General features: G+C 48.3%; 1 protein-coding gene across 1 annotated transcript in view; it reads right to left on the minus strand.

Annotated features, from left to right (window-relative positions):
* The window catches only part of mirr (iroquois-class homeodomain protein mirror), a 33,662-nt gene extending 15,473 nt beyond the window's left edge, over window positions 1–18,189 (minus strand). Inside the window, exons 1-2 of the mRNA XM_018030345.2 lie at window positions 14,655–18,189; window positions 1,187–1,672 (exon numbers count right to left, since the gene is read on the minus strand). Coding sequence (XP_017885834.1) covers window positions 1,187–1,672; window positions 14,655–14,693 — 525 coding nt within the window. The 5' untranslated portion in view covers window positions 14,694–18,189. The remainder of the gene's footprint in view (window positions 1–1,186; window positions 1,673–14,654) is intronic.
* Window positions 18,190–19,230: the final 1,041 nt, after the last annotated feature.

A 19,230-nucleotide genomic window follows, 5' to 3' on the forward strand; every position in this document is an offset into this window, starting at 1 on the left:
GTCTGATTTCTTTTTAATTATAGGAAATGCGTTTTCCTAAGGTACATGAACTTTTGGAATTGACTGTATAGCCAATACATCCTTAAAGAGTGCTTTTAAACTATTACACAAAATTCGATTACATATTAATTTTATTTCGTTAAATAAAATTGATGATTATATATAATATATGTTTAATCGGAGACAAGGGTCTAACAAACATTAGTTGATTTCGCGCATGCAATCTGACGGCCGGTTGCGAGTAGAGGCGACGTCAGCCCCTTAAAGCTCGATCTTTAAGCTCGATCATAAAGAGCGACGATAACAGGCCGGGTTCGAACACGACAGCGTCTCACTGTTACGGCGGTACGGATTCATAAATTTACGCTTCGCGGCTATTTTCTGAGTGTATGCGCTTTGTGTGTGGTCCCGATAACCTCTCCGCCGATCCCAGGCCGCTTCTTCTTCTTCCTCTTCTTCTTCCCTCTATATTATTAACATCGTGAACTGCGCCATGTCCCGTACGCCTTTCGCCACGATAACATCTCGATTATCGTTGAAAACGATTCGCGAGCGACCCGCGTCGCGAAAAGAAGACGCGTCCCTCTTTTTTTTTCGAATGCGCAAAATTATCGCTGCTTCTTCTTCACGTCCGAAGCTTACGAAAAGAAGAACAGCAAGAGTAGTGATACCGCGAGTTAGACAATCGGCAACGCGCGTTTTCTTATCTACTGATGAAACGATGCTAGATAAGCAACGGATTCAGATGGTGATATTCGTATACGGTATTCCAACTCGGTGTTGTAATCCAAATGTACATAAATTGGAAACTGACAGGGCGTGCAGTAACTTTGCACACCTTCCTCAGTTTACACATTTTATTGTATGACTTAAGTCAATCTGTTTGTATTCTTAATTCAATTTGTCCCTCGCCTATCGTACTGACCCAAGAGTGAGATATCAAGAAAAAACAAGATACTAAAATATAACTGATAGAGAAGATTGCGAAGATTTCAAATAAAGAAATTAAATTCGTGTAAATTTAATTGTAAAATAAGATTCTTAAGACCAGCTTTCGTATATCATTAAGTAAACAGCTTTCTAACACGATTGTGTTAAATTATCAAGAAACGGGCATGGGTTAGAATTAATGACTTAGTTCAAGACTGTTTTACGGGTGGTACGAACAAAATTCAAAGAAGCTCACCGGCGTGTAGAAGGGTGCCTGTTCAGCTCCGAGGCTCGGGAAATACATGCCCTCGGAGGCGGCGGCAGCGGCGGCTGCCGCGGCGTACGGCGCGCTGTACATCGAGAGGGCAGCCGTCGGTAGCGCGCCGAGTCGTTGGTAACCGCCGAGGAGCTCGTACTGGCAGGAGCAGACCGTCTGGCCCGTGAGCGGATCCGTGAAGATCGGTCTTCCGGTATCGCAACACCGTCCGGTCGGCGTCGGGCCGCCAGTTGTAGGCGGTGGGTGACCCTGAGACGGGCTTACCGACGTCGTCGGGCTACCCGGCGGCCTGACCACTGCGCTAGTCACCGCCATCCTTGCGTTCGACAAACCGGCTAAGGGATGATTGACAGTGGTGGTGCCCGCTGCTGCGCTGACCAGCGACGAACCGCCCGCGCTTAGGATCGAACCGGACACCGGCGAGGCCGAAGACGACGTCAGCGACGAGCTCACTGTCACAGGACACTGCAACAAAGAATTCCATACAAAATTGTTAAGGGCAAGTGAATAAAACGTTGCAATCGATCTATGTATATTATGTTTTATGCTTATTCTCTCTAATCAATAATACGTGTGTTACATAAATATTAAATTAAGGATTTCAATTAATTTGATGTTACTGTGCTTGGGTGAACAGTCATTGTGAGTCTCAGGTATTTAATAGAAAAGTGTAATGCTTTGTAAAGTGAATATCTTTAGATTATAAAAGTTAATTGATCAACCTCTATTGCAATTGAAAGGCAGATGAATGCGTTCATGATTAACATCTATTTGTACCAGCAGCGCGGGAATGTTTCTGCTGCGAGGAATTCAAAGGGAAGAAGGATAATTCGCGTATGTTCACGAGAGCATGATCTTATATGCGTTTCATGGCACAAAATCGTTTTTGAGAAGCTTTGGACAACGTGGCATGGTGTAGCGCACGTTACGCCGACGCTCTGTTTGCTTGAAAATTCCTGGCGACCGCTTCTCGGCAAACAACCCCGAGAGTAGTACGTTTATGCTACGGTGACTCTTCACCCACTCGTTTTCCTTTCCTCGTGGATACAGCTTTCCTCTTTACAATTTTTCGTTACAAGCTGCTGCACCTCCTCCCGATTTTTTATTATTAACAACCCGGAAGGAAAAACAGTTACGCGTGCAATAATTAATAATTAATGTAAGGAATTCGAATAGGAATAGATGACCCCAAGTTGTGACCAAGAATAGACTGTAATAGAATTATGACTATGGATTTTATATACATTGTTTAATTCCAATTCCAAAGAAATTACGATGGCAATGATGGTTCACTAGGTTAACGAATTTAAATGAAAGTGAGGAATTAAACAGTGAATAGTTAAATAGGCTATTAGATAACAAAATCGAGAAACTCATAGTAGCTGTCGACGCGTTCGCGCTAGTAGACATTTGTACGACACAGGGTCGCGCGTGTTTTACTCTTATGGTTGTACGCGACAGGGTACACACATGGGTGACCATATTAACATAGTCAAAGTTTGCACAGTGGAAGCTACCGGTCGAAGATTCGCTGACAACGCAGTGGTAGCGACAACGCAGTTGAACATTTTAATCCGCTCGGGACGCGAATCAGGGCAAGCAGCTTCCGATTTGGCCGTGGATTTGCAAAACCGAGTCGAGTTTTTTTTCAGCGTGTCGTTAACTCGTTAAGAGGACGGATTAATGATCGCCGATCGCAGCGAAATTGGTCAAACGTGTTGTGTAACACGGACCACGCCGTGGACGATACATATCATATTTTATTACTGGTTCAGTTTACCGCTTCGCGAGACGGACTTGTAACAGATAGGAGAATGCGGTCTGTGTTGGAAATATTACAAATCATTGAAATTGTAGCTAGCTGTACAAGCGAATCGTACATTATACATGTATCAAATCTGTTGAATTACATTCAACAGATCGTTATCTAAACACGTTAATAGATGATCGATATAACGTTTCTGCATTAATTCAACCAACTTTCTCTAATCAACTGTATTACAAATACACAGCAACATTGTACATATTTAATATATACGGTTGTACCTTGTTCATTATATATTTCTTATCATATTTATTAGATAGTATTTCATACGATATGATTTCTTGGTATTTAAGTGATAAAAATGAGTAAAGTGGTACGCTAGCACATTTTATAACTAACACAGCCTATTTCTAGCCCGATGTATCTTAGCAACTTCCGTTGAACGCACACCTGCCGATGCGATTGTTTCCGACTTACGAAACAATAAAAGCCTTTGGTGGCACGTTCGACGCCGATAATCGGGCAGACAAAACGGGAGAGGAAAGCAGCTGCTCGAACGAATCAGCCAGAGGGACCGCAACGCTACCACCCAGGACTTTACGGACGTACGGCGTGAAAAGGCAGAGGAGCCGTAGACGCAACTGGCACCTACGGCCAGCATCCTCCCCTTTCTTTGGAAGGCGAACCGAAAATCAGGGCCGTGAATAATATCAGGGGGGTCCTCATTAATTCCATATCAAACAGCACGGCTAAATAGATTAGTGGGTTGAGTGGGTTTTGCGCGGCGGAACCTAAACAAACCCCATTCCGTGGATGATCCCCCGGTTCGTCTACATCCATCCATCCAACCTCGTTTCGATGGCCCCGAACATATTGTCGAAAGGCAGAGCGAGGTTGCGTGGCGTGTGCATTGTGTTTCCCGCGGGGGAAAAACGTGACCCAGCCGCGCATTATGGCATCGAGGGCCGCGTTAATGCGTGTTTCGCTTCCAACTGGCTGCCGGGATAACTCTACGATCGTAGCACAAAATTCAGTTCGGCTGGTGTGATCACCGAGAAGGAGGACGATCGACGCGTTCCGAGGCCGAATTTTCGCTCTCTTTTCATGGTACCGTTTCGAACCACGATTTTGGTAATACGCGCGCGCGCGCGCGCGCATTGGGATTGTAAGCTAGACGGGCTTACACCGGTTGATATTTTAATCGCGGCTGCTGATGATCGATCGACACGTTGTTCTGCGATTCACTCGCTGCTGCGTGTCAACTGTTCCGACTAAACTGTGGTACAATGATTTAGAAAAGAATCCCTGTTTTGTAAGATTTTACAGGAGAGTTTAAGGGATGGGGGAAACGTTTTGTTAAAAATTTATGTTACTCCAAACGTGGAGGTACCGCGTGACCCGAGGAAACCCTGAGGGTTGCAAACGGGGTGGAGAGGCGACCGGTCGGAGAGGTAACGGGCAGAAATATAATGGTGAGACATCGCGGCGGGTTCTCACCGGGAATCGTAAGAATCCGCGAGAAAATCGGAGGACGGTAGGAATGCGCTTCGGGGGCCCTCGGGATCGGGCCTCGGGGTTAAACGACGAAGCGTGTTGGCGAGTGTCCCGGGGACCGCACGGGCCATAATTCAGTCCTAGGGGCCGAGAACGGAGAGAGAAGAAGGAGAGCCAGCAGCGGTCGCCAGAGATCCCTGAGTTACTCCACGCGATCGCATCGACCAGAGAGAAAGAGAGTAGCCCTCTCGCAATCGTGTAACCAACTATATCACATACACACACACCCTCCTTTCCCTCGGTACGGACACCTCGTGGCCTCTCATCGCCTTTAAAGTAGCGTTCAAGGTAGCCACGTCGCGCGTCGTGAACTCGTCGACTGTTGCTGTTACCACGAAGCCCGATAATTATTCGTGCGCCGAGGGATCGATGTATCGAGGCATTAGAATAGCTAGTTGGTCGTTAGCCCGCGCTAATTGCCAAGATTTCTCTTCGGGGCGCACGCAGAAACAGGAGCTGCGTACGCCACAAATAGGATTGTACAATCGAATCTAAACAATATGTAATACTAACACTTGTTGGAATGTAATAAAAGTATATTAACATCCACGATTTTCAGTTGAATATGACATTTTGATAACAGAACAAAGACTGAAGATAAACTGAATGTTAGATATAAGTACAACGCTCAAGGCTTACAACCTGCCATCATAAAGGGAGTCAATCTTCATAACGCGTAATCAGATACCGTCGGAAATTAGCGGAATCGTGAAGTCGCACGAACACGAGGCAAAACTGAGGAGCCGGTGACACCTCGTGTTTCGCAGAAAATTCTCGACGATTCCGCTCAGGCATTGCCTGCATCCTCTAAGCTCGGCATACCTGTGTCGGCGTAGCCCACGAAAAACCGATACGCGAGGACCGCGTAAAGCCTCCTCTCGGATAGATGATCGATGGACGTCCGATCCCGGGTACGGAAAAAAACTGGAAGTCCTCGGATGGAAACGGTCGTGGAACGAATGCTCGTGCGCTCGATCAGCCTAGCAAACCAGTCACTTGTCTCTCTTTCTTTCTCACTCTCTCTCTCTCTCTGTTCGTTTACCGGTACCTGGCGCACGAGAGAGGAGGAGATCGCAACCCCCGGGTTGTACACGCGTTTTATGACGCGATTTATATGCACAATGTAACAGTCGCGTCGACGTGGGAACACGTAACGTCGCGATCCCGTGTCCGTTCCTTTCTTCTACTCGCTGCGACAAGAACTAAACTGTGGTGTCCGTACCCTTCCCTTCCTTTCCCTCGCCGCGGTCCGCGAGTCGAGATCATCGGGGGCCCAGGTTCCCCGAGACACCAAAGGCACGCGATCGCGACGGCGGATTGACCAATGGCTTTTTTTCGAGGTAGCTCGCGCTCGTTCGAATTTATTGCGTATCCATATTCAGGAGTAACGCGTTCGGTTTTAACGCGTTCATTGTCGCTTCCCGCGAATGCGAGAGGGGGGCGAGAGTTTGAATCCGTGGAAACAGGAAAAGACTGAAGGGAAGAGGGGGAGGCTGAAGGAGGGAGGGAAGAGAAGATGGTACGCGTTCCTCGCGTGAGCGATTCATCGATCCTTCTTGCGAAAAACGTAACGCGTCGTCGCGACTCGATGCGGTGCGGTGGTGACCAAACGGTACGGTGCTGCGTGTGCGCAGAAAAAAATTTTAGACCACGTTGCGTGTCTCAGGGTTTAGGAAATCGCTGCGCAATAACGACGATCGTCGGTGGAAAAAGCCCAGGGCCATCGTGAATACGAGTATAGAAAGAATCAAATGGCGAGAATGCGAGCAACGCGGAGCTGCACAGCTCGGAGGAGCAACCGACCGACGACTGGCAAACGGCAGAGTTTCCACGATTTATAGATCCCGATGGAGAGAATCGGTTATCCTGTGGACACAGATGCGCCGCTGTTTGCACACGGAGCATTTGTCACGCGTGTCCTGGCGAGAGAAAAGGGACCGGTCGAGAAGATGATGCCCTCTTTGCAACGAGGCCCAGCCGAGTCAATATTGACTCCTGGCCAGATTGATGGACCTACCTCGCGTGTGTGTTTAGGCCTCACGGCACTCACTTATGTTCCCACCCTGTTCTGTTCTGTTCTCGTTAGTGCCGTGTTTAGTTCGCCCCTTGGCTTTAGCTCTCGTTCCGGGAACACCGCGAAAGATACAGAGTTAGGTAGTCTAGTTATCTGCCTCCCTGAACGCGAGACAAGATCGAAAACCTTATCTTTGACTTACTGAAGTTGCACCATCAGATAACGTGTCATATCATCTAGTAGTTCCAGTTCGTTCAAATATTCTTAATCGTATTCTTAATATTAATACTGCAACGATTTGGTCAACTGTGCAAGATTTAATAACTGCATGCCTTGAAGGAGTTGTTTGGCAGCTCGTTGAGAAATACTTTCGCAGGAAGTGCATTTATTTTAATAACATCTACGCATTGCGTTCGCAGCGATTTCCAAGAACACCGACTCGCAAATTTTATTGACCGATACGCATTCTGTATTATTATCGGGCGATACTTCCGCTTCGCCCGGTACACATTGCGTTGCATATGCGATTGGTGAATGAAAACACGAAATCACTCAACAGCGATCGATTCGTCAATCAAAATTGCGTACAGATCGGCAGAAATATTTGCGAAATCGTCGATCGAGTGTACAATTAACGCACGGAGCTCACGTTTATTCCAAGAAACCTATCCCCTGGTTTCATTAAGAATTTTCCCGGCGCGACAAGAATCTTTGTTTAAACCCGTGAAAGGCACGAAATCGATGCGAGTCGCCAATAATCGAAAACAGTTTCCAGGTTTTCTCGGAAATTGTGAAAATCAAGTAGAGCATTCGGGATATTGAAACTTCTGCAACCCTCAGGTAGGGGAAGCAGGACACATGGGAATTCCAGGGAAACCGTAACACGGCAGGAGGCAGGAAAGTCAGCGCCCGTCCGGGTTTTAGGACCTCGAATGTAAACGAAATCTGATAAACCGTGAAATCGTTCGTTCTCACGGGACGGAGTTCCTCCGTGGCCGTGGTATCTAGCTAAATTAATTCGCTCCTCCTTACTAATCGGTACGCTCTTTCACGCTCGCGACACGATGTCTGTGCACGTTATCGAGGCGCTGGATCAAGGGTAATTGAGAAGCACAGATGGAAGTTAAAGGAGGCATTATAAAATGTACAGGCGAGTAAAATATTTGTAAACCAACTGAAAGCTATTTAAATATTCCATCGTTCTATCGATTTGTATCTGGAGTTTCAAAAAATTGTTAAATGTAAGTGATTAATATTTTTTTTCAAGTAATCATTTATAATTACTACTGACTACTGATTTGTAATTTTTATCTAATCCTAAATTGAGTTGGCCGAAGATCTACGGAGGGACCGGGGTGTACATGGGTGGGTTACGATTCTGCGGATCGCCATACGACACTGTAGCTTCGCCGTAAGGCGATTAAACGGGGTGAGTGGCGTTATCGTCGGAGAAGCCGCGACGATACAATGGCGCATCCGGCATCATTTGCTAACGCCGTCACAACCGAACGATAGTGTTTTGTCTGTACGCATTGTGTCGCGGTGGTATACATGTATATTTTTCGTCCTCGTCCGAGTGATCGTATTCTTCACGGGTCGGTTGGTTACACCTACACCCCGGGGTATTCTATTTATTAAACCGTGCGTACAAACACACGAGTTATTACGACGTGCCAGGGCTATTAAGCGATACCGGAGCTTATCACTCGGAAAAGAGTTACTTTGTAATCTCGGAGCAGCGTGTTAGATGTTGCGCCGGCGAGAAACAAAATCCGATACACTCACTCCGTTACTGCGATCACTTCGCGCTTCTTAACTACCACTACCACACGTCGCGCCCCCACCGTTTCTTAGCAGCGAGGATCGAATCAGACTGTCCACGTGTTTTCTGTTCCGTGGCTTGCAGATATCTAAACTCGATACTCGGTACGGGAGCTTTCGTCGTTTCGCGTGGGTGGTCCAGATACGCTCACACAAAGCGTTCGCGATTTAGATACGATCGACAATGAGCATAGAAACCATGAAATTTATTCAATTAGTGAAAATAAAAATATCAATAGCTGGCTCGAAACTCATATTCCGCGTTCCTTAAACAAAATCGAAATAAATGTGTTTCACATATCCGGCATCAGTTATTATCAAGAACTATGGTGCATTCGAAAGCGAGTTCCACGTAATCGTGTTTAGACTACAACTAGCTTACTTTATAATACGAACTCCTAACTCGATGTAAAAAGGGAAAGATCCCGATCCGACATAAATTCGATTTGGCTGTTCGCCGGGGTTAAACGGTCCCGGCATGGCAGAAAGGCGGACAAGGAAAAATCCGCGGAACAGGAAAGTCGCAGTTCGCCGAATTCGTAATGGTTCGTTTACAAGACGGCTCCGCGAAATTTATTGCGCGTCGCGCGGACGCGTACTACATGGGGAAAGATCGGTGGTCGCGGAACCAATGATTTATACCGTGAGAAAGATTAGGCATTCGCGGTTGAAACCCTTCTTTCACCACTACCGTTAGACGTTATGCACGTACGTAGAGAGTACGCGGGTCTTTCTTGCGCGGGATAAAATAGTAACGACTCCCGTAAGGACAATTTCAATAAATTATCCGGGTGCCAACGGATCGGAGATCGGCGTCGCTCCTCGGCCTCCCTCCTCCTGCTCCTCTTTCCCCGAATGCCACGAACACCGATTACACACCGATCTCTACTCCGAGACACTTCGCATTCCCCAGCCGGCTTCCGCTTAATCTGCATCCGAGAACAGGGAATGCACGGAACGACGTTCCAGCCCGTAAAAACTGATCGAACATCCGCCGGGCGCAGTCTCATTGTTCGAGGATGCCCGAGGATTTTCGAACAGCACGCACCCGCTCTGATAAGGGCAAATCGACACCGCACCGGTTCGATTTCACTCAATGGAATTGGAGACGAAATGAACTGAAGAAATGTCGAAGGCGTAGAAGAACAAATCGATCAACTTTACTCTAAGAATTACTTTTTTTTTTTAATATCATGATCGACTATCAGGAGAATGTAAATCTATGTATAAAAATAATAAATCGATCGATTTCCTTTATTTTCTTTTGGTATTATTTGATTTTCTCCCATTTCGTTGATGAAATAATTTCAGACTAATTTTAGATAAATTCTTTCACGTCGAATTACTTGAAATGTGTTGATAAAGGATTTCTTGTTTTTCTATAGATAACGTCGATATTGAGTGAAGTACGAGTTTAGCTTTACTATTGATGAACTGTTACGGCTGAGAGGGCTCTCGTTTTCCGTATCCGGGTTAGACTCGTTAAGCTGTCAAGACTCTATCATTCACGGTTGAACTTCGTAAGCCGAGCTAATCTTTGTGCAATGAAAATATTTTCCTAGATTAAATAGACAAAGTCGAACACACGGTCCCTTCCCTCAGTCGAGAGATTAGAGTGAATATTCCTGATTTGGAAATCACCTAGAATGTTAGATTTATGAAAGTATACAAAGGGAGTCAGTGAACTAATCAGTGCGATTATTCAGCAATTATCTAATTCCGATGAAAGTATCGATAATAAAATATAGAATAAAATTACAGGAAACATATTGAATAACGTTAATCGTAACCGGGAGACGTTTACTTGTTAATCCCTTATCTGTCGATTTTAGCTGCGACCACATTAAGTGAATTGAAAAGAGAGCTAATCGCGAACGATAAATACTAGCCGATTTATCGGACCAGGACTATGTCCAAGCGTAATCGGAGTACCGGAAGCCTCGTAACACAGTGATCATGCAACATTGTTCTTGTCGCAACAACCACGCATGTGGTTCTTGCACGCGTTGAACTCTGTGCGTGTCCGGTCTTAGGAGACCCGGGACGAGGGAGAAGCAGAGGGAACAGTTCGTTGGAAAGATAGTAGCGAAACTGAATGAATTCGAAGAAAGAAACGGCCGGGGACAAAGAGGGAGAAGCCGGAACAAAAGGTGGGTCTAACAAGAACGGTGAAAAAGAGAAACAGAGGAGAGAAAGGGGTTGAAGACGGTAGCTGAAAAAAAAATATGGAAGAAACGTGCGAGAATCGGAGCATGAAACTCGAGTGAATGAATCGAAGCGGAGAGCGAGGGAGAGAGAGAGAGAGGAAGAAGGAAACGATCGGAAGGAACAAGAGACGGGGGTAGAAAGAATGGTGAGAGGAGGAGTAGGTAAGAACGGAACGCGATCGTGCGAGAGTGAATGAATCCGACCAGCCGCAGTGTACAGGGAACGGAGAAAAGAGGCGAGAGAGCAACACGAAAAGGAGAGGAGAGAGAGAGAGAGAGAGAGAGAAAGAGAGAGAGAGAGAGAGAGAGAGGTCGGGAGAACGGTGCAAGAGAGTGAGGGCGGAGGATCTGAGTCAGCCCCGATTGGATCGAGTAGCGCCGAGTCAGCGAGCGAAACAGCGCTAACTGCTGGGCGCAAACTACTACCGGAGATCGTATCTATATGGCAACGTATCGTGCCGCGGCGCATCGCGCGCCTGCCAACTTGCAATAATATGGCCATTCATAATTTTTACGCGACCAAGCGTCATTCAGGAATTCTCGGTCTGCTCTTCTCGTGCCCTCGCGCCTGCCGCGACGCGAGCGGACACGCATTCCGATGGTAGCGCGGTCAAATTTTCCTTCCCTCCCCTCCTCTCACGTGCCGGTATATCATACACATTTTGGATTACGCAGGCCACGCAATTTCGCCAATACCACGATTCGGTTTAAAATACTGATTAGCCACGCCAAAATGCAATTACCTGGCGCTAATCGGCGCTCAATCTTGCATTTGCAATGAGAATCTGATATAAGTGCGATTCGTAAAACGTTACAAGCTCTGCGAGAAAAGTATTCTTCAAGTTCATACACAAAATTAAATAATTTACAATCATTTACGGATGTATTGTCCACTAGTTTCTTTCAGCTCGCGGTGGTACTCCAAAAATACGCGACGGATTAGGAGAAGAGGGATACGAAGTCGACGAAAAGTGAGGAAGGAAAGAGGAGATCGTTACTTCAATTAAACTGAGTGACGCAGATTAGCGATATGAATTTCTCCGCGTTCTAAATTTAATTCAACGCCTGTCGCCGCCGCGTTGTAGTATTCGTTTTTCCTGAGATACACGGAGTAGAAAGTATTCTCCGAGCCAAAATTAAAGTCACTGCCGTGTAGATGGATTCCGATATTCGCGATGTAAACAAGACACGGGAAACGTGATTTCTTCCCGGGGAAGAATCACAGTGAAATTTGAAGATGCAGAAATGCTTGAATTCAAGCAGCGATAGAGAAATAAGAGTTCTGTCGCCCCTGAAGCGAAAATCAAGAAGGCGAACGCACAAGCGAGAGCCGATGTTGAACACACACCTGAGCCAAGCTTTACTGTTATTAATGATAAGTTTACACGGTTTGCGTGTCGTACGTATTTATGGCCGTCCGTTTCTTGCGCCGAGCGCAACGACTTGTTACATCATCGCATCGGGGCAGCACAAATGCCAACCGAGGCGTGACTTCGTCGCGCGCTCGCCGCAATAAGAGAATCGAATGGCAATTAACAACTTATTGTTCAACAACGCCGACAACATCCCTACGCGCGCGGCGTGGAAAGATAGGCACAAGTGGAGAAAAGAGACGCAACGACGAAACTAAACGGATGGGACAAAGTGTACAGGCTTATCGTTGGCTCTTAGCTGGACCGTGTGACATAATTATGATAAAGAGCGTCGCTTCGAGAGAGCGACGATTCGAGGCTCCCTCGAAAATTGAATCCCGTGATTACGATAGATACTGAATATTGTAGCACACGCTGCGCAACGTGTAACAAATGATGTCGCGCGATAATTAACGCGTAAAGTTGACAACCGAGCAGGCAGACAATGGGAAATTCAAAAGAAAAGTGTGTCAAACGATAAAAAGACAGCCGTAACTATTTAACTCTGTTATAACTAGAGTAATACTTGTAGATAATAGGCCATTAATTTTTATCGGCACTCGAACAATACGCTACGTAAATGATTCCATTTTCTTCACCTTTCGTTCCGTTCCGCACTTTGTCTACTCTATTATCCACCGCGTAATTGTAGTCGATTATTCATAACACAAAAATAACTTGTATCTTCTGACCGATTTCAATTTCTTACAATGTATAATTTTTAAATAAATGGTCTATAAATGGTCTATAAATGTTTACACTTATCGATAATAACGTTCCATTATTTTATGCATTTTCGCTTCAAGTTATAGAGAATCTAATACATCAAATATCTCGTTAAAAGCTTAGTAATAAATGTTCTTCCTAAATTCATATTCCTTGCATCGATGCTCTCCTTTTTTTTTTTTATAAAACCGTATCATGGAATTGCTGTCGCCTTTCCGAATAGGCGTCAGTAAGAACACGGGGAGCAAAAAGCTACAGTCGATGGTAAGACGAGATGATTATTCTAGCGGGACTGCCGCAAGCTCTTCGATCATTTCGGAGCGTTGCTTTAGGCGTGGCAACACATGTTCTCAGCTCGGCGCTATGCACAGCACAGCGCATAGGTATGCAAGCGTACACCTATATGCAACATGTCAGGACACGTGGTACCGAATCTCTCAGGCTTGCCAACGGCTATCCATTCTCGCTGCGAACAAGATCCCACGCTACAAATTACCCGCTGCGGACACGGGGCCGAAATGAATCGGTGTGCTACGACAACAGAGTTCGGCTTCCGGTTCGTTTCAATCTTCGCACGCGCTACCACTTAAACATTTTACCCATAATGACACCGGCTGATGCAATAAAAAAAAATTGCATGCAGGCGTGATAAGAAGACCGTACATGTTTCCCTATCGCTACAACGCCGTCTTTAATCTCAAAGCGATCTACGCGTTACGCGATTTTCCATCTCAAATGAGTACTTACGAATCGTGATCTTTAAGTACGATCGCTTGAAACAGTCAATTTAGATGGACTCGATTAAACTTTACTGAATATGAAATACTTGTACTCGCGGCGTGCAAATTGGAACACCATGTTACAGATGCAATTTCGTACAACCCTTTCCATTTACACGGTTGACAGTTACACCAAATGAGTGCATGTCGAAGTCAGTAATAATATGTCGTTAATCACCGGGAAGGAGCAAGAATATACAAAGCGCTCTGCGTGTAATATCATTTCTTAAAATGAAATCAGACACGGGATCGTAACTAGTAAGAACGCGATGAAAGCGATTTCAAAGTTAATGCATTCGCGAATGACGGAGACGATAACCGTTTTCGGTGAATAATCAAACGGTACAAATATAAACGATTCATTCGCCGGTTAGCTGCGGGAGGTAAACACAAATAGGTAAGGTTCTTGATCGTTGAATACATTTGACTTGCATACGGTCGGAATTATATCCAGAGCGAACGGTGACGACGATCGCGGACGCTCAGCCACGTTTCCATCAATTCTTCTTGCGTCAAATATTGCGCTCGACGCGATACCGAATTTTGTTTTTCTGATTATTACGCTAAGACGATCGAACGTGCCTGACGTTCATTTACACTTTAAATCAATAAATTTCACACGTAAGAGAAATGTGCGAGATAAACCAGGCTGGAGTTTCAACAGTTGAGTCCATGTTAACGACTACTTTGATATTCGATGAGAGTTTATAAATATTTAGCCGTTTGATGTTTTTTCAACGATTAACTCGTGGTATCGTAGATACGGGGAATATGTCGTTCGATGTACTTTTCGACACAACCCAGACGATAAACGGGCGATTATTGTTTGTCTTTTGAATATCGCCTCGGTTATGTTTTCGGACACAGGCGTAGAATCGAGTAGCCCGAGAACCATCAGTACGTATCAATATCAACGCGTGTAACAAAGTTCACAAACCAGACGATTGATTTCGGTCACACGGCACGCTGATCGATGTCATCGGAAGACACCGGTTCGAGGGGTGGATGGGCGTACATTCATCACGAATGGTAATCGTGTCGTTCGAACGAGTCGCGAAACTAGCCGCGATAGATTTCGAATCGCGAGCACCGGTGCATGCGTGTACGCACGCATGACACTACACGGGACCGGACAGTGGTGGTAGCGTGTTAAAATAACGAGGACTCACCTGTAGATTTGGTGATCCTCGAAAAGAGAACTGTGACATGATGTGTCGGCCACTTAGGGCCGTGATGGTCGGTCACCGCTACGCGATCATCCTTCCAGGCCGTGGCATCTGTCGCGATCCCACTAAATATCCGAACGAAATTATCACCACTTTCGCCGATCCTCTTCCTCTCCCGTATCTATCTGTTCACGTTCGATTCTAGTTTCACCACGTAACACGAGGCGGAGACTGATAAATGCGAGGGGAACCGGTGGAGTAGCGAGCGCAGAGATTTTTCACTGATTAAGCTCGCGTTGTAACAAGCACGCGCGTTTTAGTGCACCGCGTATGTAACGCGGTTGTAGTCAACCCTGAAGTCGGTGTCTTCCAGGTCGCGATACACTGGCACTGTCACAGACTCGCGGACACAAAGAGACAACGGACAGGGACCAGTTTGCCGATATCCAACCGCAAAACGCAGTGTGTCGACGTGGTGGATGACACTGTGTCGACTTTAGGAACTCGTTCACGACTAACACACGTCGATGACAAACCGTGAGTCAACTGTTCACATCGTTCAGTACTCGTGCGCCGCGTATACGTGATTGGAAATGGTTTTGTCCAGGTGGTGAAATACGACAATGACGTGGCACTACGTACAGTCGGCGAACCGTAACACCTAATTACGGAGCGATCGGAGTAAAACACGCGTCGATTGTAATGCGCGCTGCGATTGATGCTACGATCCGATTCGATCCGGTCCCGTACGTGCCGTGCCGTGGCTAACTCACGGCCGTAGATCCGATCGACGCGCCAGCTATGATCGGTCGCGACTATCCTCCGAATCGTCGTTTCTTTTCGACGGAATCCAGTCCTCCGCGCGGCGGATAGGAAGGCGGAGGTGCATAAGTGCGAGCGCGAGGAGGAGAACGCGACACGGGCAGCGAGGGACAGAAAGAGAGAGAGCGATACGAGAAAGCGAGACGGAATAGAGGAGGGAGGAGCGAGCGAGAGGAAACGAGCTATAGAGGGACGGACGAAAGGCGAAACAGAGTGATAGAGAGGGAGAAAGTGGTAGGTCGAGAACTCGAGCGATGGTGACGGAGAGACGTTCGTGAAAAAGGAAAGGCGAGGGATCGACTTGTTCGCGCGCACTCTTTTTCTTCCTTATCTTATTCCCTTTCTTTCTCGCTCCACGGAGAATCCTTCCACGCTGCTTGGGATCACCTCTTCGCACCCCGTGCGATCGCGACGAAACTCGTTTCCTTTTCTTTTTTTTCCTTTCTTTCTTCGTAAATCCGGAGCGCAGTGGTCCGACGCGAGTTTCTCGACACACGGGGTTGAACGGTGACGCGTAAACCGTGTGCGCGCACTCCGAAACAAGTAACTACAAACTGGCGTGGCTCACACGTGTACAGCCCAACGCCTCGGCACTTCTGTCTTCGTCCCCTGCGTGAACTGGCCGCGTGTGCGTTCACATGTACGCGAACGTTGTCACTCGTGTTTTAGAGGGGGTACACGGCAGAAAGGAGGGCGCGTGTCCACGACTGTTCCCTCTCTACCTTTCGTACGCGCCGGAAACTTCCTTTGGTCGTACTACTGGGCGGCGATTTAAACGCGCACTGAATGAGTAAGTACGTATTCTCGATCGTCCGATCCACAACGCGCACTTTCTCCGAATCGTCACTAACATCCGTTTCGGGTTCGTTTTTGAGTTAGCCGGGAGTAGCGAATCGGAGCCGGTGACTCCGACGGCGAACGGTGGTAAGTAGCACGACTCGACGAGGGACGGGACAACGCGAACCAAATCTGTAAGTTTCTGGTATCCCTGTTCCGCGAGATGACGGTTGATCGCGGTGTGTAGGAGGAGGCGCGGGTATAGTGACGGTGGCGCTGGCGATAACGATGGTAGTGTGCCGATGGTGGTGGTGGTAGTGACGAGAAACGGTCGGCTCGACAATGGTGGTGGTGGTGGTGGCAGAGTCGTCGCCGTAGTTCTTTTCCTTCCATGGAAAGGGGGACGATTTTTGCGAGATGGTTTGCCCTCGGCGAGACGGGTGGGAGGGTCCAGGCCGGCACGCCGCCGCTCCGTAGTGGGGGTGGATTGGTGCCACCTCTGCTCCGGTGGCTTTCCGATGATGCCACTGCCGGCACCTCGTAACCCGCGCGAAATTCGTTTCGTAGCGCACTCCGGTAGTAGGCCGAGTGTGTTCCGTGTAGGTCTCTTCTACCGAGTCAGAACGGCATCTTCGTAGGGATCGGGGAACGGAGTCCGTACACCCGGCGGTTAGCGTCGGCAAACGCGACAATAAAATATGGTGAGTCGCCCGTGGAGCCAGCTAACGCGTTCCCTGCCTATCCCCTCTCGCTCGAAAACCTCCGCTCTCTTTCTCTTTCTCTCTCTCTCCCCTCTCTTTCTCTCCTTTTCCTCTTTCTGTTTCACCGTCTCACTCTTTCGCGGCGCCGTCCTCGTTCTATTCTTCTCACTCGTTCGAAAGCTCCTCGTCCCTCGTGACGACCCCACCGTCGCCGCGTTTCTTCCCTCTTCGTTCGGCTTTCGTTTTGTGGAGGGGATGGGTGCTCGAGCACCCAAAGGGGGCGCAACCGGCCGAGATGCTGCCGTTGCCACCGTGTGTGTCGGGTTTCTGGTGGGGTCAAGGGGGTGGTTGGTTGATATAGAGGTGGGGCGAGAAGAGGAGGCAGAAACTACACGACAATTTTAGTTCGATAGATCCCAAAGTTTAGCCTCGACGGCGCTGCTTTACTTGCCCGCTGACTTCTTCCCGGTAGTTTGTTCGCTGCTCGTCCCCCCCTGCCACCCGTACCCCTTCTGCCGCCGACTCTCGTTGCTGTTTCGCTTCTCCACCTCTTTCTTGGACACGACCGCACACACTCTGACGTGTCCCCACCGCTGCCCGTTTGATATTCCCACTCTCTATTTCTTTCTCCTTCTCTCCACTTCTCCTTTATCGGCGACGATCCTCCAGTTCACTATTATACCCCCTCCTACCGAGAACCTCCTCCTTGCTGCACACAGAACGCGACACTTGACTACACACAATCCTCTTTCTCTCTCTCTCTCTTTCTCTCTCTCTATCTCTCTATCTATCTCTCGATTACTCTTGGCGGCTTCCTCTTCGCTCCGAACGACTGGAACATCCACCTCGCTCGACACTTATACAGCGAAACGTGCGATCACCAGCTGACGAAGGTATTACACGAGCGCGTTTACGCGGCGTGAACGCGTACCGGCAATTTGATGCGCCTACGATCCATCGATGTCCCATCGCGTGTTCCGTCAACGGTCGTCATCGATGTTTCCGCGAGAACCGGGACGACGAACTCTCCCCTTCTTGATCGGCCGTACTCCAATTCCTTTTCGCTCAACCCCCTCGGGTTCGACTTTTAAAAACAGTAACGCGAACTCGATGGGATTGTCCCCGGAACGTTAGTCAGGAGCCAGTCGCCGAGTGGCGTGGGCACTCCGATCGCGGCAACGTGCCGGCGATCACTAACAATATACAAGTTGACAACGGGGAGCGACGGATACGGCGAGGACTACAACGGCGACTTGGTCCGTGGCGTCGTGAAAGTGTGCTTTGCGCAGTTCTTTCAAAGGAACTCGCCTCCTCGCGCTTACTTGTCGCCCTCCTAGCGCGACCGCCGATCAAAGGGGCGGATAGGGGCGGCTGTAGGTGGCGGATCGCGGGCACAGAGGTTGCGGAGGAGGACATTCGCCGTAACGCGGTGGGGGCAGCCGTGGGGGCCGCGAGGTGCCACGCGGGGTGGGTAAAAAGGTGCACTGACATTTTTCGCCGGCCAGCGGATCGCCCGATATACACGTCTACCTACGACCTGGCAGCCAAGATATTTTTGCCGTTTCGCGAATACTCACACCGAACCTCGCGCGCTTGTCCCCGCCGCGCTTTAAACGGATCCTCCGTTGGTAGTGGTACCCGACGGTGGTGGCGAGGTAGGAGAACGACAAACGGGAGAAAGAGAAGAAGACAGAGAGAGAGCCTGGATAAATCGTCCCCTTCCACACTTCTTTCGTCTCCCCTCTAATACACCGCGGTGGGTGCGGAGCTTCGGTTTTTTCCCCTCCGTCGGGGGCGCGGACTAACCTCGCCCCGCCTCTGCCACCGTTTTCCCCGAACCCCCTCCAGGGTGTACTCGAAATTACTCGTACTACCACTAAACCGCTGCCTTTCTCGACACCCCGCAGTGTGCGCGGCTCGTTGAGCTACTACTTCGCGCTCTTGCTCGCCACGGAGGACGTCGACGGAGGAACACGGCGCTGGAAAGAGACGACCACGCGGACAGGAGCGGGATAGGAACATACGGTGAGGGGCACACGGAGATGTGAAACATTAGTGTACCGTTTGTTAACACCGCGGTCTACACATAGCCGCGCGCGACTCTCTCGCCCCTGCGATTCCATCTCTTTCCCATCCCGTCTGCCTCGTACCCTTCTCCGTGCTGGTGACTTCAAGAGACCGCTGCTATGCGTATACGCTTCGTAAGCTCACGTGTGCCAGTGTACCAGCCAACGTGTGTACGTATATACGTACGCGGGTGTAATCGCGATGTGCGTTGC

Source organism: Ceratina calcarata, unplaced genomic scaffold, assembly GCF_001652005.2.
Source record: "Ceratina calcarata isolate Rehan_Ccalc_2016 unplaced genomic scaffold, ASM165200v1 scaffold525.2, whole genome shotgun sequence".
Lineage (NCBI taxonomy): Eukaryota > Metazoa > Arthropoda > Insecta > Hymenoptera > Apidae > Ceratina > Ceratina calcarata.